General features: G+C 41.7%; 1 protein-coding gene across 4 annotated transcripts in view; it reads left to right on the top strand.

The window, feature by feature from the left end:
* Window positions 1–24,959, top strand: part of TSPAN9 (tetraspanin 9) — a 185,985-nt gene extending 161,026 nt beyond the window's left edge. For 3 of the 4 annotated variants that reach the window (XM_067005214.1, XM_067005209.1, XM_067005217.1), the window contains 6 exons: window positions 14,067–14,258; window positions 15,862–15,936; window positions 17,791–17,892; window positions 19,736–19,867; window positions 19,978–20,061; window positions 20,856–24,959. In XM_067005214.1, the coding sequence (XP_066861315.1) occupies window positions 14,067–14,258; window positions 15,862–15,936; window positions 17,791–17,892; window positions 19,736–19,867; window positions 19,978–20,061; window positions 20,856–20,927 (657 nt within the window). In that variant the 3' untranslated portion in view covers window positions 20,928–24,959. The remainder of the gene's footprint in view (window positions 1–14,066; window positions 14,259–15,861; window positions 15,937–17,790; window positions 17,893–19,735; window positions 19,868–19,977; window positions 20,062–20,855) is intronic. The other variant, XM_067005211.1, reaches the window with a different exon arrangement.
* The last annotated feature ends 220 nt before the right edge of the window (window positions 24,960–25,179 follow it).

Raw genomic sequence — 25,179 nt, 5'->3', positions numbered from 1 at the left:
ATAGCTCAAAGGCCAGGAAAGTTTGATTTAGCAAATTTCTTTATGATACTAAGTGTACTACTTGAGAAAACAAACAAACAGCTCACTAAGCTCTGAGTTTAAGGTTAACGTATGCTAGTTTTGAGCCATTGAGATACTATTTCTGAGCTGTGAATAGCAACAGGAAAAAGAAAGGAAGAATTTGTTGATTATTAGAATTCATTCATGCTTTGGCAGGAGAGTCCTTCCAGTTTTTGCTAATTGGTAACAGTCCATGTTTTTAAGCTGGAGGAAGAAAAAAGAGATGTACATTGTACCTTTTAATTTAACTCAATTTTTCTTTTGAAAAGTTCAGCCTTTTTGAAATCTCGACAGCCCATTTTATAACTATAATATCTGAAAATTAAATTTAAATAAAAATTTTCAAGGAGTGCATACTTGCTGTCAATTTCTGCAAAGAAGGCAAGCAAAACAAACAAACAAACAAAAACAGGTAGAAGTCTTAACAGCTGGAAGCAAAGCTGATTGAAAGCCAAAACCAATTTTTGACATCAATAGCTTTTATTTCAGATTCTTCGTTTAGTTCTTTTCAATGTCAAGTTCATTCAGTACTGAAAACATGGAAGCTGAAAAAGCAGACAAATTCTTTCTCTCTTTGAACATGTGAAGACAATGACATATTAGTTTATTCAGTTACCATGAAAGAAAAATATATGTATATATTAAAACAAAATATGTATCATTCACTGCTTCCTAACATAGTAACAATAAAAAGAATTTGACTAAGAATACAAACAAAGATTCTCTTCTTGTTGACAAAAAGTTTCATTAAATAACTACTGAAGAAATCTGACTGAAGAATACAAAAGTTAGACAGAGTTTAAATCCATGATTTATTCCGTTTCTTGCTTTTGATTTAAATTATGAAGTTGATGGTTGGTGAAAATCACTGATCAGCCAGCCATTCCTGTCACTTTTCCTTAGGTGTCAGGGACATCAGGTGTTATGTTCTGCTTGCAGAGTCCCTTTAGAATCATAGAATTATAGAATGGCTCAGGTTGGAAGGGACCTTAAAGATCATCTAGTTCCAAACCCCTGCCTTCCAACCCCCCCTGCCATAGGCAGGGATGCCACCCACTAGATCAGGTTGGCCAAGGCCCCATCCAGCCTGGCTCTGAACACCTCCAGGGATGGGGCATCCACAACTTCTCTTGGCAAGCTGTTCCAGTGTCTCACTACCCTTACAGTGAAGAATTTCCTCCTAATGTCTAGTCTAAATCTATCCTCTTTTAGTTTAAGACCATTCACCCTTGTCCTGTCATTACCTACCTGAGTAAAGAGTCCCTCTCCACCTTTTTTATAAGAACCCTTTTAAGTATTGAAAGGTCTCAATGAGGTCTCCCTGGAGCCTTCTCTTCTCCAGGCTGAACATCCCCAGCTCTCTCAGCCTTTCTTCATAGGAGAGGTGCTCCAGCCCTCTGATTATCTTTGTAGACATCCTCCGGACTTGCTCTAACAGGTCCACATCTTTCTTGTGCTGGGAGCCCCAAGCCTGGATGCAGTCCTCCAGGTGGGGCCTCATGAGGACAGAGCAGAGGACGACAATCATCTCCCTCGACCTGCTGGTCACACCTCTTTTGATGCAGCCTAGGAGGCAGTTGAATAGAATCATAAAATGTTTTTTATAGAATCATAAAATGTTCTTTATAGAATCATAAAAAATTCTTTATAGAACCATAAAATGGTTTGGGTTGGAAGGGACCTTAAAGATCATCTAATTCCAACCCCCTTGCAGTGGGCAGGGACACCTTCCACTAGACCTGACCAGGTTGCCCAAAGCTCCATCTGGTCAGGCTTTGAACGCTTCCAGGGATGGGGCATCCACAGCTTCTCTAGGCAACCTGTTCCTCATAGTAAATTTCTTCCTTATATCTAATCTAAATCTAACTTCTTTTCGTTTAAATCCATTACCCCTTGTCCTATCACTGCACTCCCTGATAAACAGTCCCTCTCCACTTGTGATAGTATTCAAAGTTATTTTTCAGTTATGAATCCTTAAGGTCCTGGATATTTCTTTGCTGACCCAATTCCTCTTTAGTCTGGCATGTGGAAAAGAGAGATACATGAGCTTCAACTTGCCATATGCCCTTGTTTGTCTTCCTGTTCTATTAGCGTTCTCTCACCTTTTCTGGGGCTGACCCTTTTAGGTCCACCTCTTTCTGTTCTTCTGAAATTACTTCATCACAAACTCTGCTGTCTCTGATTTATTGGCAGTGCCTGTCTAAATACTAAATATATACACGTCACGAATACTTGCATGTTAGTGTAAAGTAATTGCAAGACCTGTTAATCTTTGCTGAGATTTAGAGTTAGGTGGCTAGGCATTCTCTTGTCCCAGTTTCTTCTTCCAGTGTTACAGATTCCAAAATAACATTGCATCTCTTATCTGGGAACAGTGATTCCTTGTCTAGCTTGTCTGATACAAAGATTGTTTTGTCACGGTATATGAAAAAAAGTTGTATAATGGTGATGAAGCAGCCCCATGTCTTTCTCATCCTTTTTGTTATACTCTTCTTTGCTTCAGTTCTGTCTATGTCAATGTGAGGGGACCTTGGTATTTGAAAAAGTCCAATAACACAGTTCTTGTATAAGCTATTTCCGAAATGTTTTAATGTTGATGTTTGCTGATTCTTTGTTTCTTACAAAGGCTCTATGAATGAAAGTTCCAGGAATACTAATACATATCATATAGAACCAGGTACAATAGGAATATGTGTGCTTTTTGATTTGCTTTGATGGTAGCTGGATCATGGAAGTTGCTCAACAGTGAGCAGATCAGACCTGGCCTCAGTAGTGCCTTAACTAAACCATACTGGCATCTGTTTCTCTGCTGGTTCCTTGTTGTTGTAGTGGGTTTTGCAGGCACATATTTTTAGAGCATTCTACATAAAATTGGAGCATTTCCTTTTCTTCTTAATTCCATAATAAGTAGTCTTCAACCTCCTTTCAGACAAGACAATGAAAGACTTTTCTGCTGTTTTTTCTTGGAAGGAATGAAGGACTGGAAGACAGTTTGTAGCATGAATCTGTATTTAAGCAGTCTAATGCCACTGTCATTTATTTGTTTTGAGATAGCAAAGGTATTTATCTACCTGGAATTGGCTGATTCTTTGTACTGAATTTTCACGTTTCTTCCTGAGCTGGTGTGATTGCCTGTCTTTCATTTTCCCAACACAGATCTGTGGACAGAAAAGTGAGATTCAGTTCACTGACAAGTCATCTGTCTACTTTGATGGATATAACTCTTCTCACTGTAGCATATGGCTGCCCTCCCACCCCCTCTTATTTATTTGCCCCCTTTCTAATGTCAGTTCTTGTTAGCAGGCTCTCTGAAGGGAAACTTGGTTGAGCCTTTTAATATTGCCAGCAGGCTAGAGGTGGAAGGTTTAATTTGCCTCTACTTTTTTAAGTCTGTGAAAATAACAAGATAGACATGATCCAGGCAATGGGTGGATAACAAGTAACATCTTTTTAATTGAAGATCTCTTGCCAGAGTACTTAAGAATATTTCAGAGGTGTTCCCAGTTCATTTGGGTGATGTTATTTGCCAGGCAGAAGATTCAAATTAGAACATACTACTGAAGAGAGAGAGGATAAGCTTTGAATACTACTAAAGAAAAATTAAATCTGCACTGAACTAGCCAGTTATAATACAATTTCTTCTTTTGTATATCCAATATAGTTCCTGCTTATCTCATTCCCAATGAATGTTGAGCAAAGCTATTCACCTTTTATTATCATCACTTTTTTAACACAAAATTGTAATTTAATACCAAGAAGAACAGATAATGCTCAGGGTAAACAACTCTTTTTTTTTTCCTGCCTTCATTCCCGTTGCGTCTTATATTTTAGTATTGACATGCTGATTTTACTAAAAGCTTAAAAAATACAGGTTCATTGGGGACCAGAAGACATGCTGACTTCCAGTTTTACTTATTTTTACTCCTTAGTCAGTTATCAGTGGTGCCAGAAGATGTCATGAATCAGAAGGGAGAATGAATATCCTATAGTTTTGTGTTGTTTTAGCATACTAACTGACCAAGAGAAAAATGCTCATAGTGGTCCAACTTAGTACAGGACTTACTTATACAGATACTGTGACTGCTTCACAAACCACTCCTGTAGGCGTTTCTTCAGACTGATTCCTTGCATCTTGTCTCAGAAGTACCTCCAACTGCTGAAAGCAAAGGGTACAAGTGGATTTGCAAAATATAGTTTAAGCACCTGTTGGCATCTTTTGCGCTGATGGAGATCTCTCAGCGTTTGAACACTTTTCTTGTGCCCTGTGGTACATCTTCAAGAGAGCATCTTAAATCATGTTAACTTCTTTGGGGCTCGAAAGTTCCTCAGTACTTTCTAAACAAATTTGGATGAGTGTTGCTGACTGTTGTCCCAACAAGTCCTTGAAACATCTGTTTGTTTGCTTGGTTTGGGTTTTGGGTGTTTTGTTTTGTTTTGTTTATTTTTTGTAACTACTACTTTTACTTGGTATTAAAGCACACGAGAGGATAAACAGGCTTCAGGAAGATTGGCTTGGGAAGAAATAGGCAGACTAATAACACGTAATGAATACAGCTGCCTCGATTTCTTGAAGTCATGCCAGTGAATGCTGAACATATAAATGTATGTTTGACAGTGAACTGACCACAAGGTTGTGGTGCAGAAAGTGCCCATGAATAAATAGGTGGGGACATCCAACTCAGAAGAAAGTACCACAGACACATTCCCTTGCATTTGTGCAAATACATAGTATATAAATTTGGCCTATAGTTTTAAACAACCATACAGTTATGTTTTCAGAAGGCTCTAATGCAGCTGCTCTAAAGCTACAACACTGGAGGAACTCAATAGATCATGGCTCCCTTTGCTTTTCTCCCATTGGAATAAAGAAGGATTTTTTTGTCATCTGATACTTTTCTCTTTGGGCTTTCATATACTGGAATTTGGAGTGTAATTTACGTGTGCTGTTTGTCCTCACAGATACATTTTTATTCTGAAAACCACATTAGTAAAAATATCTCTTCCTGATCCTATCTAAATAAGGAGTTGAGAAGTCTACTTAACATGTCCAAACACTTGAGTTCTGTTTTTCAATCTGTGTATCAAATGTTCTTGGAAAGAGGCTTTATTAAAGAGATGAATCAAAATATCTTTATTAGCAAATCATTCTTTCTAACATCTACAAACCTTGTACTTTTTTATGCTGGGATAGTGATTAAGGATTGCAGTAGAATATTCTGCTAATTATTCAAAGACCAGGAAAGACAAAATTCAGTTCTTTTTCTGTTTTGCAGCTCTAATGGGGTTAAGCAGCATTGCCTATTTGCTCTTGCTATCAAATTTAGCTCTGAATGTTTCTGTGGAGCAGGTGAATTCAGCAGATCTTCCTGTCCAGCTGATTTTCATATTGGATTCTCATTTCAGGCAAAATTAATTTTATGGAAATAATTAGTACAATAAAAACATCTTAAAATAATGTTCAATTTCCATTTTTGAAATAATTTACATAGGGAAAAACTCTAAACTCGCGTCTTTTAACAAGTATCTTCAAAAAGTTGTGCAGTTACAGAGAACATTGCAATTTGCTTCCTGGTTTCAATTTCAAGTCTGCATAGATAGGCTCATTTGCATGATTTAAAGAGACTGAGCCTAATCCCCAAACTCTACATTACAGAAAGGTATCTTGACAGTTACATGGTTTTAGGAAACAGGGCTTAATGCTGAAAACTACGTTGTTAGGCTGATGGATTTTCATTCATTATGATGAACTGCTTAGAGTCTTGTTCTGCTACTACACCTTTGCTTACTATTGAGAAAAAAAAATGGTTTAATACAAGGAATATGTAAAAAGCTTTGTTATTGTGTCCTTAAAGAACTATTGTCATATCTATTATCAAGGACACGTTTAATAATGGCACATTCTACCTGGGCATGATTTCCCCTTAGTAAATTCATGTGGACTAATTACAACCACCTTCTTGTCCTTCATGTGTTTTGAAAGGGGCTCCAGGCTTAGCCACTCCATCACCTTCCCAGGGTTGAAGTGTGACTGGCCAGTGTGTTCCCTGGTTCTTCACTCTTGGAAGATCTCGCAGGAGACGCCCCCCCCATACAGCCCCCACCTTCACAGGTGCGAGTACACAACAGGTTTGAGGCCCTAGATCTTGAGAGACCGGTGGGTGAAGATGAGGTAGAAAGTCTACCCAGGAGGATACCTAGGGCGAGGAGGTCGACTCCACGCCTCAAAGACTGCCTCCACCAAGAAAGACAGAAGGGTAATTGTTGTAGGCGACTCCCTTTTCCGGGGGACAGAGGGCCCTATTTGTCAGCCTGATCCTACCCATAGGGAAGTCTGCTGCCTCCCTGGGGCCAGGGTCAGGGATGTTGCCAGAAAGCTTCCCAACCTGGTTTGCCCCTCTGACTACTATCTGCTTTTGATAGTCCAGGCTGGCAGTGATAATATTGATGAGAGAAGCCTGAAGGCTATCAAACGGGACTTTAGGGGACTGGGACGGTTAGTGGATGGAGCGGGAGTACAGGTGGTGTTTTCGTCCGTCCATACAATAACAGGGAGGGGTACAGAGTGGACACGGAAAGCCCACCTGATTAACACATGGCTCAGAGGCTGGTGCCAACACAGAAATTCTGTTTTTTTTGACCATGGGGTGCTTTACTCGGCACCCGGCCTGATGGCCGCAGACGGGTCCCTATCTCTAAGGGGAAAACGGATCCTAGCCCAGGAGCTGGCAGGGCTCGTTGAGAGGGCTTTAAACTAGGAAAGAAGGGGGACGGGGCTGAAATAAGTCTTGTTGGAGCTGTGCCAGGGGGAACAATGGCAAGGCCGGGGGAGAAGGCAATGGCCCGACTGAAGTGCATCTACACTAATGCACACAGCATGGGTAACAAACAAGAGGAGCTGGAAGCCATTGTGCAGCAGGCAGGCTATGACTTGGTTGCTATCACGGAAACGTGGTGGGACCACTCTCATGACTGGAGTGCTGCAATGTCTGGCTATAGGCTCTTCAGAAGGGACAGGCAGCACAGAAGGGGTGATGGTGTGGCTCTCTATATTAGAGAGTGTTTTGATGTTGTGGAACTTGAGGCTGGGACTGATAAGGTTGAGTCTCTGTGGGTTAGGATCAGTGGGAAGGCCAACAAGGCAAGCATCCTGGTGGGGGTCTGTTATAGACCGCCGAACCAGGATGAGGAGACGGATGAGGAGTTCTACAGGCAGCTGGCAGAAGTTGCAAAATCGTCAGCACTTGTTCTCGTGGGGGACTTCAACTTCCCAGACATATCCTGGAAGCACAACACAGCCCAGAGAAAGCAGTCTAGGAGATTTCTGGAGAGCGTGGAAGATAGCTTCCTGACGCAGCTGGTTAGAGAGCCTACCAGGGGAGGTGCCCCGCTAGACCTTCTGTTCAGAAACAGTGACAGACTGGTGGGAGATGTGGTGGTCAGGAGCTGTGTTGGGCAGAGTGACCACGAAATGGTAGAATTCTCTATTCTTGGCGAAGCCAGGAAGAGGACCAGTAAAACTGCTATCTTGGACTTCCGGAGGGCTGACTTTGAGCTGTTCAGGACACTGGTTGGCAGAGTCCCTTGGGAGGTGGTTCTGAAGGGCAGAGGAGTCCAGGAAGGCTGGGCACTCTTCAAGAAGGAAATCTTAATGGCTCAGGAGCGGTCTGTCCCCACGTGCCCAAAGACAAGCCAGCGCGGAAGAAGACCAGCCTGGCTGAACAGAGAGTTGTGGTTTGAGCTTAGGAGAAAAAAAGGAGGGTTTATAATCTTTGGAAAAGAGGGCGGGCCACTCACGAGGACTATAAGGCTGTTGCGAGGCTGTGCAGGGACAAAATTAGAAGGGCCAAAGCTCATCTGGAGCTCAATCTGGCTACTGCGGTTAAAGACAACAAAAAATGTTTTTACAAATACATCAACACCAAAAGGAGGACTAAGGAGAATCTCCATCCTTTACTGGATGCGGGGGGAAACTTAGTTACAAGGGATGAGGAAAAGGCTGAGGTGCTTAATGCCTTCTTTGCCTCAGTATTTAGCGGCAAAACCAGTTGTTCTCTGGATACCCAGTACCCTGAGTTGGTGGAAGGGGATGGGGAGCAGGATGTGGCCCTCACTATCCACGAGGAAATGGTTGGCGACCTGCTACAGCACTTGGATGTATGCAAGTCGATGGGGCCGGATGGGATCCACCCGAGGGTACTGAGAGAACTGGCGGAGGAGCTGTCCAAGTCGCTTTCCATCATTTATCGGCAGTCCTGGCTATCGGGGGAGGTCCCAGTCGACTGGCAGCTAGCAAATGTGACACCCATCTACAAGAAGGGTCGGAGGGTAGACCCGGGGAACTATAGGCCTGTTAGTTTGACATCAGTGCCAGGGAAGCTCATGGAGCAGATTATCTTGAGTGGCATCACGCGGCACTTACAGGGCAACCAGGTGATCAGGCCCAGTCAGCATGGGTTTATGAAGGGCAGGTCCTGCTTGACAAACCTGATCTCCTTCTACGACAAAGTGACACGCTTAGTGGATGAGGGAAAGGCTGTGGATGTGGTCTACCTTGACTTCAGTAAGGCTTTTGACACCGTTTCCCACAACATTCTCCTCAAAAAACTGGCTGCTCGTGGCTTGGACTGGCGTACGCTTCGTTGGGTTAAAAACTGGCTTGATAGCCGGGCCCAAAGAGTTGTGGTGAATGGAGTCAAATCCAGTTGGAGGCCGGTCACTAGTGGAGTCCCCCAGGGCTCAGTATTAGGGCCAGTTCACTTTATTATCTTTATCGATGATCTGGATGAGGGGATCGAGTGCACCCTCAGTAAGTTTGCAGATGACACCAAGTTAGGTGCGTGTGTCGATCTGCTCGAGGGCAGGAAGGCTCTGCAGGAGGATCTGGATAGGCTGGACCGATGGGCTGAGGTAAACTGTATGAAGTTCAACAAGGCCAAGTGCCGGGTCCTGCACCTGGGGCATAACAACCCCAAGCAGCGCTACAGGCTGGGAGATGAGTGGTTGGAAAGCTGCCTGGCAGAGAAGGACCTGGGAGTACTGGTTGATAGGCAGCTGAATATGAGCCAGCAGTGTGCTAAGGTGGCCACAAAGGCCAACAGCATCCTGGCTTGTATAAGAAGCAGTGTGGCCAGCAGGTCTAGGGGAGTGATTGTCCCCCTGTACTCGACTCTGGTGAGGCCGCACCTCAAGTACTGTGTTCAGTTTTGGGCCCCTTGCTACAAGAAGGACGTTGAGGTGCTTGAGAGTCCAGAGAAGGGCGACGAAGCTGGTGAGAGGTCTGGAGAACAAGTCTTACGAGGAGTGGCTGAGGGAGCTGGGATTGTTCAGCCTGGAGAAGAGGAGGCTCAGGGGTGACCTTATCGCTCTCTATAGGTACCTTAAAGGAGGCTGTAGAGAGGTGGGGGTTGGTCTATTCTCCCACATGCCTGGTGACAGGACGAAGGGGAATGGGCTAAAGTTGTGCCAGGGGAGGTTTAGGTTGGCTATTAGGAAGAACTTCTTTACTGAAAGGGTTGTTAGGCATTGGAATAGGCTCCCCAGGGAAGTGGTTGAGTCACCATCCCTGGAGGTCTTTAAGAGATGTTTAGATGTAGAGCTTAGTGATATGGTTTAGTGGAGGACTTGTTAGTATTAGGTAAGAGGTTGGACTGAGTGATCTTGGAGGTTTCTTCCAACCTAGACGATTCTGTGATTCTGTGATCTTGTACACTTCCCTTTTATGATTGAGTTTAGTCAGGAATTTCTTGTTCATTTGTGTGTACTTTCTGTAGCCTTTGCTCAATTTCCTGCTTGTTGGGCTGGACCATTCTTAAGCATGAAGAAGGTGATCCTTGAATATCAGCACAGAACTCTCTCTTGGAACTCTCTTCTCTTCAGGGCTGTATCCCATTGGAGTCTTACAAACAGATCAGTAGTACAGCTACCACTGATATGCAGGATATATCACTTCAGTATGACTTCAACAGATTCGTTTTAAACAACACTTCTATGATAATTTCCTCATCTACTGTGTTCTTCCTAATTTGTGAAAAATCCATCAGTCATACCATTTATAATGAGCACAACAAATTTATTAGCTTTAGTAGCCTTATGGGGAAAGCTCTTTTGCCCTTTGTGAGGAACCAGCATACCTCTGTGTGCGTCTCTCAAAGGAGAAGGACAACACAGCAGGGCACAAGCAATCTAAGAGATTTCTGAAAAGAGAAAAAGAGACACAGGTGATTGAGCAGTCAACAAGCAAAGGTACTCTTTTGGACATGTTGCTTATAAACAAGGAAGAACTGGTTTGGGATAGCCTTGTGGAGTTCAGGATCCCATGATGAGGGAGCAGGGCAAAAAGCAGGATCACAAGCAGGACTGAAGACTTTCATCTCTTCAGAGATTGAATAGTATAGGTACCGCTGATTCACAAGTTAGCCAGTGGCAGCTGCCCCACCTTCTGGCAAAGTCCCTGTGCCCTCTCCCAGCAGCCTTGGCAGCCATTTGACATGGCAGTCGCTCCCCTCTTACAGTCATGTGGTCTATTCTGATAGGCGGGCAGGGCCAGCCTCCCCTGTAGGTTTACCTACAAGTACATCAGACTGAGAAGGCCCTGCCACTGCGTGCATGGAAGCTTCTTGGAGAACACTGGCTGGCAATTTTCATCACCGATCAGAACCATGCAGTTTTTCTTTTTCACCTGTATGGCTACTGTCCAAACAGCACTCTCTTTCCTGAAAATATCATGTCCTTCTTAAAACACAGCACTTCAGGTATTGCTTTCCAGACGGAGCAACTGCAGCATGCCCTCTCCACAGCTTATGGATACCATTGTGTCTTTTTGTACATAACCTTTGAACAGCTTTTTAAACTGTATGCTAGTGATATAGTACAAAATGACCAGATAGTATGTGCTTTGTAAAATATGAATATGAAGCTTTCCATACAACAGAAAATATGTTTCAGAACAAACAGACCTACATCTTTTGAAACTTTTTTCATAAATATATGCTTTAAATAAAACTTTCAACCCAACCACAAGGATATTTGTGTTCTTTAACCCCACCCCATTCCAACATATTTCTTTAAATGGACACCACAGACAGCAAAGGTTTAAGATTTTATGAATATTTTCTTTTTAACAGTAAACTTCACAGGGTGAACCACTGGGCTTTAGGTATCTCTCTTTTTAGGTTGTGTGTGTAGTGCATCTTGGTCCTCCTCAGTCACTTTTAGTTGTTCCAAGATATCTGTATGACTCATGGAAGAAAATGGCTCATTCACCACAGCTGTGGCATTCTAACCTTCAGGTGTTCTCAGGATTACAAGGTACACAAATCTAGAGGACACATCCAACCCAAACAAGTAAGCTGGACTCCTTGAGGACATCTCCTTTGTATGCAAAACTTCCCTGATTGTCCCAAGAAGAGATATGCTTATGTTGGCCGTAGTTTACCTAGGAGCACATGTGCGTTCTTGCAATACCAGGGATGCACATTATCCAGCATTTCCTGAACTACAAAGATTGGGGTCTTCAGGAGTCTGCAGAGGTTTTTCCACTTCTGTCTTGTTTTCTTCCAGAAAAAAGTGAGTTATTTTCCCCCCTTTCCTGATTGCTGCTTCACATATGCCAAGTACTTTTGAAAAACAGCTGTATAAACCTTAGCTTTCTTGTTGGCCATTAAGCGTACTTTCTGGAGAATATCCCTCATTCTAGCATCCAGAGTGGATAGTGTCAGCCCTCTTGTCTTCCTGGGACGATGGTAGCACCCTTAACTGTTCCAGCTGATCTGCAGGCACCAGATACATTTTCTCCATGTATTCTATCACTGCTTTACCAAAAGCCCTGTGATAAGTAGAAGAACAAAACTTGGAAAACTAATAAACCTACTTGTTTGCTTCACCAGACACTTCTTTCTTTTGAAGGACACATTTTTGATACTCAGGCTTTTAATCGACATATGGTCCTTTTTCAGTATGTGTATCTGGTGAGGTGTTAATGAATGTTCCCCTTCAAGGCATTCAGAGCAATTACAGAAATGGCCTTTATCATGCCATCAGAAGCTGTGCAGATATTACTTTTCTCTGGAAAGGACTGTATCAACAGCTCCAGGAGTGACAGGTTACTCTTCAGACATAGGAGCATCACATTCCCAAGCCCATACCAATAGCAACACAAGGTGTTAGTCCAACTATTTTCTGTATATTACCAAATATTAGGTATATTTCTTTTTTCTATTTTTTCTTTACTTTTGTTTCCTCTTTTTTCTCTTTTGTCCTTCCTTTATTTTCTTTCTGTAACTCATGTAAGAAAACTGCAAAGGCAAAATCTGAGCCCCTCTGAGTAAATGAATGGAATTGCTGAGCTTTGAATCTTCCCTTTCCTCCTTTAACTCATTTGCTTAATAGAGTATATTGTGGTCTCAACAGAGCAGTTAATGCATTGTAATATTTTGAAAAATCCCTTTATTTGTTTTTCCGGACAATCAAGTTAATATCTTACAAAACTTCAGTTAGTGTGCACTGAAACAAGATTAGGGACATCTGTGTATGGTGAGATAGAAAAAGTGAAAGGGAATTAATAAAATGACTTAAAATATTTTTGCTTCTTTCATCATCCAGGATTCATTTGTATCAGAGGGAAAGAGGTGGATCCAGTGAGAATAAATAGCTGTGAGACCATTTTCACAGTGATCACCTTGTATCAGAAATGAGACTGGTAGAGAATAAAGTGTCAGAGAAAGCTATTTTACTGCTAGAATTTTTGCAAGCTTGGGGTGGTATGGCTATATGCAATTCAGTCCCAAGACAGTGAAATTATTTGGGATATTTTTAAAGAGCATGAATGATAATTTGGTCTGGGACCTAAGGTCAAAGGATAAATTTTAGCATCAAGAGTACAGCTACTCAGTAGGTTGGTAAAGGAGGTACAAACAGAGAAGAAAGCACAAAAACTGAGGAGTTCCTCTGGAGAGAAGAAAAATAAAATGTGATGTATGCTAAGAGTATGTTGGCACTGTTTGGAAAGTGATGCCTCCTTGTGGAAGTTTTTAGGGTCTTTCATCAACTCGCAAATCTTCCTGACTACTTACTCTCTTCTGTCATTGTAGATCATCCTGTTGCATAGATGAGCCTTAGTGTTTAATATTGCCACCATCAACTGAATTTATTATATAATCTGCACTTTCAATGTAATTTTTGTATGGACAAATCTTACTTTGGGAAGTTAAATGTCTGTGAAATGGAGAACTTGCCTTAGCTTGCCCAGTGGGTCTGTGAAATCAGCCGTAGTGAGAACGTAGTCAGTGCAGACACTGGAGTACAACTGAATAATGCACTAACATTCGTAGTGAAAAATCTCTAAAGGGAACTGTAATCACATTGTGTAGTTTGGCATGTTGACCCAATAACTACAGCAGTTTGAAAGGAGTTATTCCATGGTTGTGTTCAGCAGAACTTTAGAATTGCAGGAGTAAAGAGCAGTGTCAAACAGCAGGAAAGGTATAGGAACTAATCCTAAAACACAACCAGGCTACTGGGACTGGCCAATGGAAAGTTATGACAAATATTTATTGAAATGATGTTGATCATATTTATCTCCATGACTTCCTTGCCTGTCCTAGGATGAGGAACTATGGGGCTGGTACTCAGAGATTGTGGATGACTGCGCAAATATGTGTGATGAGGCATTCTTTCAAGTAATGTTTTTTCCTTCCTACAGAAAAATTGTATTGGGCTGTGTTGCTGGGAGATAAATTGTTAGCCCTGGCTTCGTGTGCTGAGTCTTTAAAAATAGGGTTCTGCCATCCAGTGGCTTTTGAACAGATTTATCAGTATAAGTTACATGACCAAGTCTAGGTAAAAACATTTAGTTTCATGTTGTTTCAGTACCAAGCCAGTGAGAGCATTATTGCAGAGCAGTTACCTGGGAAATTACTTGAGAAATTCCTTCCTTTTTGAGAGTGGGTGAAGGAGTCAGTGCCATTTATTTTAATGGTGAAATCTTTCTTTTGTTTATCTCTTTGCAGTTATGTGGCTGTGGGCTCCTGGGCGTGGGCATCTGGCTGTCAGTGTCACAAGGAAACTTCGCCACATTTTCTCCTAGCTTTCCATCTCTTTCAGCTGCCAACCTAGTCATTGCCTTTGGCACAGTCATCATGGTGACCGGCTTTCTGGGCTGCCTGGGTGCTATCAAGGAAAACAAGTGCCTACTTCTGAGTGTAAGACATCGATATTTCTTTTCACTAAGACCAGTTACTGTTGTTTTGCGATTATTTTCTTTAAAAACATTTTCACCGGTGCAAAATAGTCCTGTGGATCACTGTAACATATTCCTTAACCTTCAGTCTTCTGTATGATTACAATATGACATTCCACAGGTTTGGTCACAGTGATATTGGTGCATTAGCAAATGTAGCCTTGTTACTGTGTAAACTTACGTATTAGATAACAAAGCAAATTACTATCAGTTACCTCTGAATGGTTAAACATGAACTGTGGGTTCAACTGGATAGCCTTTCTGGAAATGTCTTTTAGAAGGATTGACTGGAAAATCTTAAGCACAGCTGTTTTTGGATGCCACTCACAGTTGCTCATGACTATTTTCTACTTTGCCTTACTTTAGATAAGGCCTGTGTCAGAGGCTAGTGGAAAGCATATGACCTGAAGTCAGCATCTCTGCTTGGTATTACCAGTTTAAAAAAAAAAAAAAAAAAAAAAAAAAGATCCTTGGCAGCCTTTGTCCAGCACAGAAACACAGAGTTTGGGGACCCCTCTCAGAAAACACACTGTGGGTCACTCCTCTTGCATAAATCCAGGGGGTTTCATCATGATCCTCTTCACCCTGAGGAGAAGGTGAGAGGAGTGCTTCCAACGCAGACAGGTTCCAACTCAGTTGCAGTTTTCAATCAGAGGTGCTGTGACATTAAGGAGCATATAAGTTTTTCTTGTGTAAATATCTCCCTTTTATGGTATTGGGGAACAGCTGAGCAGTGTTCCCTAGACCACTTCAGAAAATTAAACTGGAGAAGAAATGTGCACTTGTTGCCTATCTGCTGCTTGTTTTTGTCATTCGGCTAGGAAAGGAAATAGAGAATAATAATGGTATCTATGTTGTTCATGCACATGAACTACAACACCAACAGAAACTTTTTGTTCTTCTTTTAAGAGTGTGTTTATATTCTTACAAGGCTCTGCAGAAGTCTTTTGATACAGATTACCATGAGTTACTGATTAGAGAGCTTGCTGCATCTCATACTCCCATCTCCCCCAGTGCCTATATAGGTATGCTGTGGCTATGTGTCATACCACTAGTACCTACAAGGCTGCTACTGGGCATGAAAATTAATTAGAAACTGCTGAAGCTCATCTCTCTCTGCCCCCTGCAGAGAGAGATTTGAACTACAGACAGTTGGAAAGAAGTGCTGAGTAATGAGCATACAAATAGGTAGTCAGATCTGTTCCCACCTAACAGGGAACCACTGCCATGCCATATCACATTGATCTCTGTGGCAGTAGGCTTAGCATCTGTTTTGTAGATTGTATGAAGGAAAGAGACTGGGCTAAGTGCATTGCTGAAACAAGAAAACTGATAGTAGGGAAAAAAAAATTTTAGAGACCACTACACAGTGAGTTTCCTCATTGATAGTGAGACGTACGGAAGCTTTAGTGACAATATAGTATTAATATGTCTGACCTGTTTGAAATCAAGCTTGCATATTTTTGGCAGTAGAGGAAAGGTTTGAAGGACAAGGCCAATAATACTCAGTTTCCAGCTCTCTATTTGGCAAGTGTGTATACACAGTCTCTTTTTCTTTGTTCTAGTTTTTCATCGTTTTGCTGATAATTCTCCTGGCAGAGCTGATATTACTCATTTTGTTCTTTGTTTATATGGACAAGGTAAGCAAATATGCCACAGATTAATTATCTGTACTAACAGGTAAACCAGGTTGAGTTTGCTTGTGTTAGATGAAGGTATGTGGGTTTTCCTTGCTCTTCACTTTGGTGAAGGTTTAACCTTGAGACCTTGGCTGTTTTCTGTAAGCTGCTTCTGGGGGAGGAAGGAAGTGATGAGAAGGGCAAACAGGAGAGAAGAACATACTGAGATTTGCAGTTTCCTCCCTGAAATAAAACCATGGTCCAGAGCCTGCTTTTTAGTCCTCTCCTAAAGCTAAGATACCCATGAATATAGCTGGTTTATGTCTCTGCAAAAAGCTGATAATCTCATGGACCTGGGTAGTGGAAGGTCTTGGTTTGGACCTGGTTATCCTCTTAGGACCAACCCTTCAACAGCACTGGAGGAGCAGGGAGCAAGGCCTGGGGTATTCTCAAGTGATTCCAGATGCCACCAACTGAATAACTTGACTGGGCTGTCCCAGAGAGTTTGACAAGGCTGGGGAGAGGATCAATAGACAGCTTTTCATAAAGCCCATTTGTAAGAAGTTAGCCTGCTATCTAGTAAAGATTAAGAGAAGCAGGTACAGCTCACTGGCTTGGCAGATAGATAAGAATGGAAAACCCTTGGGGAATCAGAGGGCTCTACTAAACACAGGACAGAGCCTTACGCTATGAGCATATCCAGACATTTTAAAACTGAGCTCTTACCAGATTGTATCTCTTCCCACGTTGTCATTATGATATCTGCCACTTCCAGGGAGTTGGGGTGAACTTCTTGAGGGTGGTGAGGTACTGGAACAGATTGCCCAGAGAAGTTGTGGATGCCCCATCTCTGGAACTATTTAAGGCCAGGTTGGATGGGGCTTTGAGCAACTTGCTCTAGTGGAAGGTGGCCCTGCCCATGGTAGGGGGGTTGGCACTAGTCAAAGATCCCTTCCAACCCGAACCATTTTATGGTTCTATGATTCTGTGATTCTGATTTTGAATGGGATGTGAAAGAGAGATGAAACAGATCTTTAAAAATAGTTGTACTTCATGCCGGGATCTATAGGTTAATCCTTTCTCTGTTGCCAGCTCACTGCTGAGTTGGCAAACTGAGCTGGCAAAACGGCAAGCTGGTTTTTAGCTTTTTTCCAGATCTTCATTGGATTTGGCTGTCAGAGCTAAGGTACATTCCTACCTGCATCTAGGATTTGACTGAAATTTATGAGAAATGGGACCCCTCAGATCTCTTGTTAAGCATTCCAACTTCCACCTCTGAAGCAAGAAGAACACTTTTGAAAATTTTAAATCCTGCAAGCCTGTCCCCACAAGCAGAACAATGATAATGCCCTTTTGCAATTGATTTTATATTGGCCATTGATTACAGACTGCCTGAACCTGTGCAAGGGACAACTAAGTTAAGTTTGAGAGATTGGGACTCTTGTTTTGTGATATTAGCAAATTAAAGTAGACCACAGGTTAGAGGCAGGAGAGGCTGCTGTGGGGTATTGCCAACATCTGTATGTTACAAAGTTAACATAAGTTCAGCATATTTCTGCTGATCACTCTTCAGTTATTTTGGTTCAGATAATTATATGATGGATTCTAACTAGAGGGAAAGCTGTTTGGTCTCCATTCTCATGAAAATTAATCCAAGATTTTGCAATCTGAGGATCAGACTAGGCCTCGGAGGTGCTGAAAGTCTTTGCTGAAAGAGACCTTGTGAGAGTCTTGAAGCTAAGAGAGATCTTTTTTATCCATGTTAAGTTTGTGGTGAGAAAATGTAAGAGAGATGTGTTCTGTATTCAAGTCTGTACCATTTGGTCCTTTCCAATAAATAGCAGTGCATTGAATTTTTGTGTTTATATGATGTAGGTCAGTGAGAGCGCAAAGAAGGATTTGAAGGAAGGTATGAAGCTGTACAATTCAGAAAATAATGTTGGACTGAAAAATGCGTGGAATATCATTCAAGCAGAGGTAACACTTTTTCTCATTAGAAAAGAAATCGCAGTTTGGCCACAAAGGCTGCCACAGTCTGTTAAATGTAGCATCCATGCCCAGTCTAAAAGGTGGCTAATGCAGGCTGTCAGAGAGCATTCTGAAATGCATAATCGAAGTGTACTTTGTAAGGTGAAAGATGCTCTCTGTCTGAGATTCTCTATTCCTCTCATTTAGAAGTACAATCTGAAACATGGAAAAGCAGCAAAAACTGCATAGGTTGAACTGCAGCTCTGACAGCTAGCATTTCACCACAATTCAGGACTTAAAAAACTAACACACCTTGAATATAGGACTGCTTTTTCTTCCCCCCCCCCCCCCCCCCCTTTTTTTTTGAATGTCATTAAGTATTTGCTTTTAGAGATCATGGGGCACAAAGAACTTTAAAAACACAGAATTGCTGTGGCATCCTTTTTTGAAAACATACAGTAGTAAGATCATGGAATAAATCCTCCTGGAAGCTACATCAAAACATATGGAAGACAAGGATGTGACTAGAGACAGCCAAAGTGGCTTCACCAAGGGCAAATCATGCCATCTAGTGGCTTTCTCTTGTGGAGTGACTGCATCAGTGGACAAGGGAAGAGCTACTAATATCATCTACCTGGACTTCTGTAAGGCCTTTGATACAGTCCCCAACAATATTCTTGCCACTGAATTGGAGGGCTATGGGTTTGATGAATGAGCAGTTAGATAGCTAAAGAATTAGCTGGAAGGCTGCATCCAAAGAGTTATATTCAATACAAGTGAAAACTAGTAATGAGCGATGTCCCTCAAGGGTCTGTGCTGGAAGCAATACTATTAAATATCTTCATCAGTGACATAGGGATTGGGATTGAGTGCACCCTCAGCAAGTCTGTGGATGACACCAAGCTGTGCAGTTAATATACTAGAGGGAAGGGGTGTTATCCAGTAGGACCGTGGCAGGCTTGAGGAGTGGTCCCATGTGGAACCTTTGAAGTTCAGTGGGGCCAAGTACAATCCCCAATATCATCACAGACTGAGTGATTAATTAATCACAGACAGGGTGATTAGAGAGCAGCCCAACAGAGAAGGACTTGGGGGTACTGGGGTTGAAAAATTGGGCACGAGCCAGTAATGTGCCCTTGCAGCCCAGAAAGTCAATAGTATCCTGGGCTGCATCAAAAGAAGTGTGGCCAGAAGGTTGAGGGATGTTATTCTTTCTCTGCTTTCATGAGACCCTACCAGGAGTACTGCACCCAGTTCTGGGGTCCCAGTACAAGACAGACATTGGCCTGTTAGAGCAGATCCCAAGGAAGGCCATGAAAATGATCAGTGCACTAGAGCACCTCTCCTATGAAGAAAGCTTGAGAGAGTTGGGGGGTGGGGGAGGAGGCGGGGTTGGCCTGGAGAAGAAAAGACATTGAGGAGACCTTATTGTGGCCTTCTAATATATAAAGTCGGCTTATCTGAATGACTGAAAAAGATTTTTACCAGGGTGTGTAGTGGCAGGACAAGAGGTAATAGTTTTAAACTGAAAGAAGGTAGATTTAGGTTGGATATAAGGAAGAAATTCTTTACTATCAGGGTAGTAAGAAACTTGAAGATGTTGCCCAGAGAAGTAGTGGATGCCCAATCTTTGGAAGTGTTCAAAGTCAGGTTAGATGGGGCTTTGAGCAACATGATCTAGTGGAAGATGTCCCTACCTATGGCAGGGAAGTTGGAATTAGATGATCTTTAAGGGTTCTTTCCAACCCAAACCATTCTATGGTTCTGTGATTCTAAGTAAAAGTTTGTGATAGTGTACATTTGACAAATTGTGTAGTTAATTTCATTTATTAATCGTTTACTTTTCCCATAGATGAAATGCTGTGGTGTAAATGACTTTACGGATTGGTACCCAGTGCTGGGAGAAAACACTGTCCCAGACCGATGTTGTACAGAAAACTCCCAAGACTGTGGACGGAATTCTACTGAATTAGTGTGGAAAACGGTAAGGCTTACTTTGCTCGGGTCAAGTCTTAGGGAGGGGTGGAAGGTACAAAATAGAGGGAATGCACGTGAAAGAAATGTAACCTTGGGAATTCAATTTTCATCTTTCAGGGATGTTATGAGAGAGTTATGACTTGGTTTGATGAGAATAAGCATGTCCTTGGTTCGATTGGGATGTGCATCCTTATAATGCAGGTAATGCTGGTATGATGTATGTCAACATAACTTTGATTTGCTGTCAGCATTCTTGTTTCTGCTGTGTGAAAAGCAGTTCTTTGAGTTTGGGTTTGGCTGTATTTTCAAAAATATCAGATTTGTTTTATGAGCTCATTTGATGCCATCTCCTTGGAAAGAAAGCAAGTCAGTAGTCAGTTCCTCAAAGGAAACATGCTACAGTGAGGTTTCACTTATCTGCATTTTCGCTTCAGAGCACTGCTTTAGAGTTACCAGGTTTAGATGTTTGCTACCTTGTCTCTTAAGGAACTGTTATTTTTTAAATTTTACGGGGAAGTTCTGTCTGGAAATTGCCAAAACAAGTTAAATCATGGCTGCTGAAGTGAGTAGGTTAACGTGCTTAAAAAAGAAAATGCAGAAGTATCATAATCTGCTATAGTTTTGGGGCTCCTGCATAACAGCTATAGTTTTGGGACAAAATGTCAGAATCTGATGGTTAAGTCACAGGTATCTGGCTAATCAAGCACAAACTTTTGGGCAAAAAGGAAGAGTGACTTGCATGCATTGTTTCAGAAAAATTTTTGCATGTGACAAGGAGCCCTGAGAACTTTTTGCCTTCATCTGTGCTTTGACATGTCTTAAGACATTGCTGTGTGCCTGAACAATATACATCCTGGTTTACTGATCAGTGTTGAAGCTTGAGAAAGCTGACTAGTGTAGAATGTCTTTAAAAACTACATTTGGACCGTGAACACGGGTAGTTCAGTTTTGGTAGCCTTCCTGTACTGAAGCCTTCATTGTTTGCTTTCCTTCAGATTCTTGGCATGGCCTTCTCCATGACACTCTTCCAGCAGATTCACAGGACTGGCAAAAAATATGATGCCTAAAGCCTCTGAGACATTATCACATCAACCCTTCTGTCTGATCATAAAAATGAACAAAAGGAATGACCACAAAGAGTATCGGCCGAGCCCCGCTAAGAGAATCCGTCCCACTGACCGATCTACTTTGTTGTTACTTGTATAGTTATTATCACAGCTTGTTATTTGACTCATGTTTCTGTCTGTTTCACATTTGCCATTTATTTGCCAAAGAAAGGGGAAAGATCCCCAAACAAATGGATTTTCTACACAAAATCATAGATCTGTTCTAAGAATGTTTCCTTAATTTAAGAAAATGTTTCACTCTACTAATCTGTGCTATATGTGCAAAAATGATGTGTGTTCAACTCTAAGGGAGAAATCTTCAAAGTCTTCCATTAAGTTTTTAACCCTCATGTCCAATTCACTGTAAGACTCAGAAAAGCCACTCTAACAGAGAGTCCTAAGAATTGGAGCTGCTTTGCTTTGCAGCTTCTTGTACCAGATGGTGTATAGTTTTTTATTATGATAATGATGATGATGACTATTACGATGAATATAGCTTAGAATTTAGTTGCCTGATTTATAGCTTCTTACTGTTTTTGTTTTTACACATTTATTGTACATTAGTTTAGGAACCACTGTGCAATCTCCAGAGGACATGTTTTTCAAAGTTGGCAGTTGGTGGAGGCAAATAAAGACATAACTTTTCTCAAGTCTGTGGGGAGCTCGCTAGTCCTGTGAGCCTAAATTTCAATGTCTTTATCCACCCAAAGCAATCTTTGGCTCTGTAATTGATTGCCCTCAGTGGCTTGCTTTGATGTCACGCTACTTTGAAAGCTAAAAATACTGACTAAGCAAGTGAATGCTCCCTGGCACGAAGGAGAAAGATTGCAGTCTGACCTGCTGGCCAGTTGGCAGCAGCCTTCACAAATTGTATTGTGTATTGAAACCGTCTGTTTCAAAACGTTTGCCCAAGGCATAGCGTTCTACTGGATATTAGAAAGGGGGATGGCAATTTGATTGCAGTATTGTCATGTCATGTCCTTCATTGAAGGGGTTCCCTCAGGTACAGCTGTCTCCCTGAGCTGGACAGGGTGTCTCTGGATAGCAAGGAACATGAGTTTGATTAAAGATGATCAGATGATACAGGAAAGGGGCGGTTTCCAAAACAGCAGTCAGAGACAGTATGCATTGTCACATTGTCACACCTTCAGCACAGAACTGGTTCACACTGGGACATTGCCAATTCCATCCAACAGGGTGTGGTTTGGAGTTCACTGCAATGCATATTTTTACCAACATTTTCTGGCTAGAAAAATCAAATGTATATTTTTCTAGTTTGAGCTCTGCTTCATTGCAGGCCAACCCCATTTACACTTTGTTCCAGTTTTTGCACATGTTTTTCCTCAGTTTTACAGTTTTGTGAAGGAAGAAGGAAAGGATCAGCTATTGGAAGATGCTGTGATTTAACTCCAGTCAGGGCTCAACTTAGGTCTGAAAGGAATATTGATTTTTTTATTAGCAGCAGTTAGAAGGGACCTTAATAGGTTATTTCATCCAATGTCACTCTCGAAAGGGGACTGTGACCTATGTGAGGTGGGTATGACTGTGACTTTATTGGACTGAGTCTCAGAAACTGTTGAGGATGGAGCTTTTTTGCCCCTCTGGTACCCCTTTCAGAGTCGTGCTTTATCAAACTCTGATAAATACATTTCTCCTAATGTCCAGTCTGAATATTTATACTTTAAACTCTTAAAATATATTAGTTTCATTGTATCAATCAGCCAGTCTTCTCATGGTGGGCTGAAATAACTGTTGGGCCACTTCCTGTCTGGGAGGTATTAGTCCCCTGTTTATCTTCCCAGTAGGTCCTGCTTACATCTGTAAGTATGGCAGCAATAGCATTTTTTGTGGACAATGTGACACTTTTTAGACTTCATATGAGATTGGTATGACAGGAAGGAGTGTGAATGTGTGGGATACGGAGACAAATTTGGGTGTTGCAGTGATGAAGGAGGTTACTGTTCTTAGAGCCTGGTTCTTGCCCACATGAGCATTACGCCCAAAGTTTCACAGGGCTCTTGTTTCCCCCTAAAGCAGACAATACCACATGGGCTCAGCTGTTTAATTTGGATTGCCTTCGAAAGTCCGGGAAGGAGCAGAGGAAAAGCACAGAAACAGAATCCAGTTTTACTTCCATTTCTAATGAAAATTGGGACCAGGAGCATCTGAGCCCCGCTGGAGATGGATGTTCCACATGGAAGAAGGGGCTCTGATTCCCAGTGTACGTGCTGCTACATGTAAGACTGTATACAAAGTTGCTAAAATGTGTTCCCATTTTTGCAAGAAAAGACAGGACAATTTTCATCTGATGGCTATACTGCACTCTCCTTTTGAGCAGAGGTACTTTGTTTTCTCTAGCAAAAAAAGTGCTTTTTTTTCTCTAGTTTTCTCTGGGGTTCAAAAAGAGCAGTGTACATCACATATGTCCTTTTTGGTCACACAGTGGTACCTACCACAACTTAAATTTCAATCTGCATTCAGTTTTTGTACAAAAAAAAATAAAAAATAAAATATATTAGTGAAAGTAGTAGGAAAGTAAAAAAATGTTTATGAGTAACTCTTGAGAAGAAATGTGTAGTTGCAAACTCAGCTATTTTGCCTTTCATCCAAACTTATTTTTGTAGAATGCTTCATTCCATTTCATGATCTGATAGTGGCATAGATCCTGAAATCTTTTTTTAATGACTACTTTTGGCATTCTAGGCACAGTATTAAGTGAGGTAGTTACACAAGCTTCATGTATTCATTTCCATGAAGCCACCCTACAGGAAGGTAGTCAAGAGCAGGGCTGATTTGTGTCTCTAGCTGACTCATTGATGTGGGAGGAGATGACAGATATCCTGAAAGGAGAAGAAAAGTAATGCCACTTTCCAGGCAACAAAAACAGCCTTGGAAAGCATGAGGCTGTATCCATTCGTTTGTCAGAGAAGGCACTGACTTTCCTGTAACTGGTCAAAGGGAGCTTTGTCTCATGTATTGTATGCACTTTTTTATGCTTGTGCTGGTGGGTGGCTGTCTATGTGTTTTCCCCAAACAACATTCTGGTTATTTAGCTACAAGTTTTTCGCATGTTTTTAAATAAAAACTGATACTGGGTAAAAATATCTTTAGTATACACAAATATTGATTTGTATAAGTGCATACCTCTCTGTATCTATAATTCATGAAAGCACAGTTCATGTGTGAAAGTACTGTTTCTCTGAGTGTTTCTTTAGATTGTAGTGTACCTGCTGTCTCACTGTGCTTCATGTTTGGAAGCTGCATCAGCACTTAAGCAGAGACATATTGGGAGAACTGCTTAAAGAGCCTCTCCTTGAAAGCTGTGGAAGTGAATTCTGTTCCCTCTTGGGTACCAAGGCTTTTAGTTATGGGAAGCCCAGGTGGAAGGCATTCAAAAAACCACACTCTCTGCCCATAGTGAAGTAACATGTGAGATGATAAAAACAATTGTATAAATATCTCAGAGATTACAGGAGATGACTTGTGTATGTGATTCATTGAGTTCTTGGACTATGGTCAAGTTAGGCCAGCTCTCTTATCCTGTATCCCCTGTGTCCCTCCCCCACACTTCCATTAATACATGAACTACAAACTCACACACAGGAAGGGTGCAAGCAGAGTAAAGCAGAACTGATCTTCATGGTCTTTCTTGGGCAATGTGTTGGTCAGGCATAGAAAAGGCAAGAAAGGAAAGTGTGTTTTCCCAGCAGATGGTTCTTGGGAGCAGCATAGAATAGGACACACATAATTCTGGTATAACTTCCTTCCATAGAGCTAAACAGCTTCATCCTGTATCTCATGTGGGAAACCTGGAGATATTTGCCTAAAGGCTAGCCATCTGTTGTGCAGTAGATAGCAGACACTAAGAAACAACATGCCATTCCCCTCAGGTAATGTTTGCACCTGTATTTCTTCTATGCAATACCTACTTTTGCCTTTATATGAAAGATTTTTACTAGGATGATATCAAAATAAAGGATATTTTAAAAGGTGCCTCTTGAAGCTCATTTCTCTCCCACCCCCAAAAAACACTAAAATTAAAAGGGTACCAAAAAAAAAATCCAAAAGATGACTCACAAAGATCCATCCCAACATAAATTTTTCTGTGATTCTATAGTAGGTGCTTGAACGGGTGGGTTAACAGTGAGGCATTCAGGCAGGGGCTTAGAAGGAAGAAAGAAAGGACAGATAGAAGTTTGGGTGACTGGGTGGA

Source organism: Anser cygnoides, chromosome 1 (genome assembly GCF_040182565.1).
Source record: "Anser cygnoides isolate HZ-2024a breed goose chromosome 1, Taihu_goose_T2T_genome, whole genome shotgun sequence".
NCBI lineage: Eukaryota > Metazoa > Chordata > Aves > Anseriformes > Anatidae > Anser > Anser cygnoides.
This window is presented reverse-complemented; position numbering and strand designations above follow the sequence as displayed.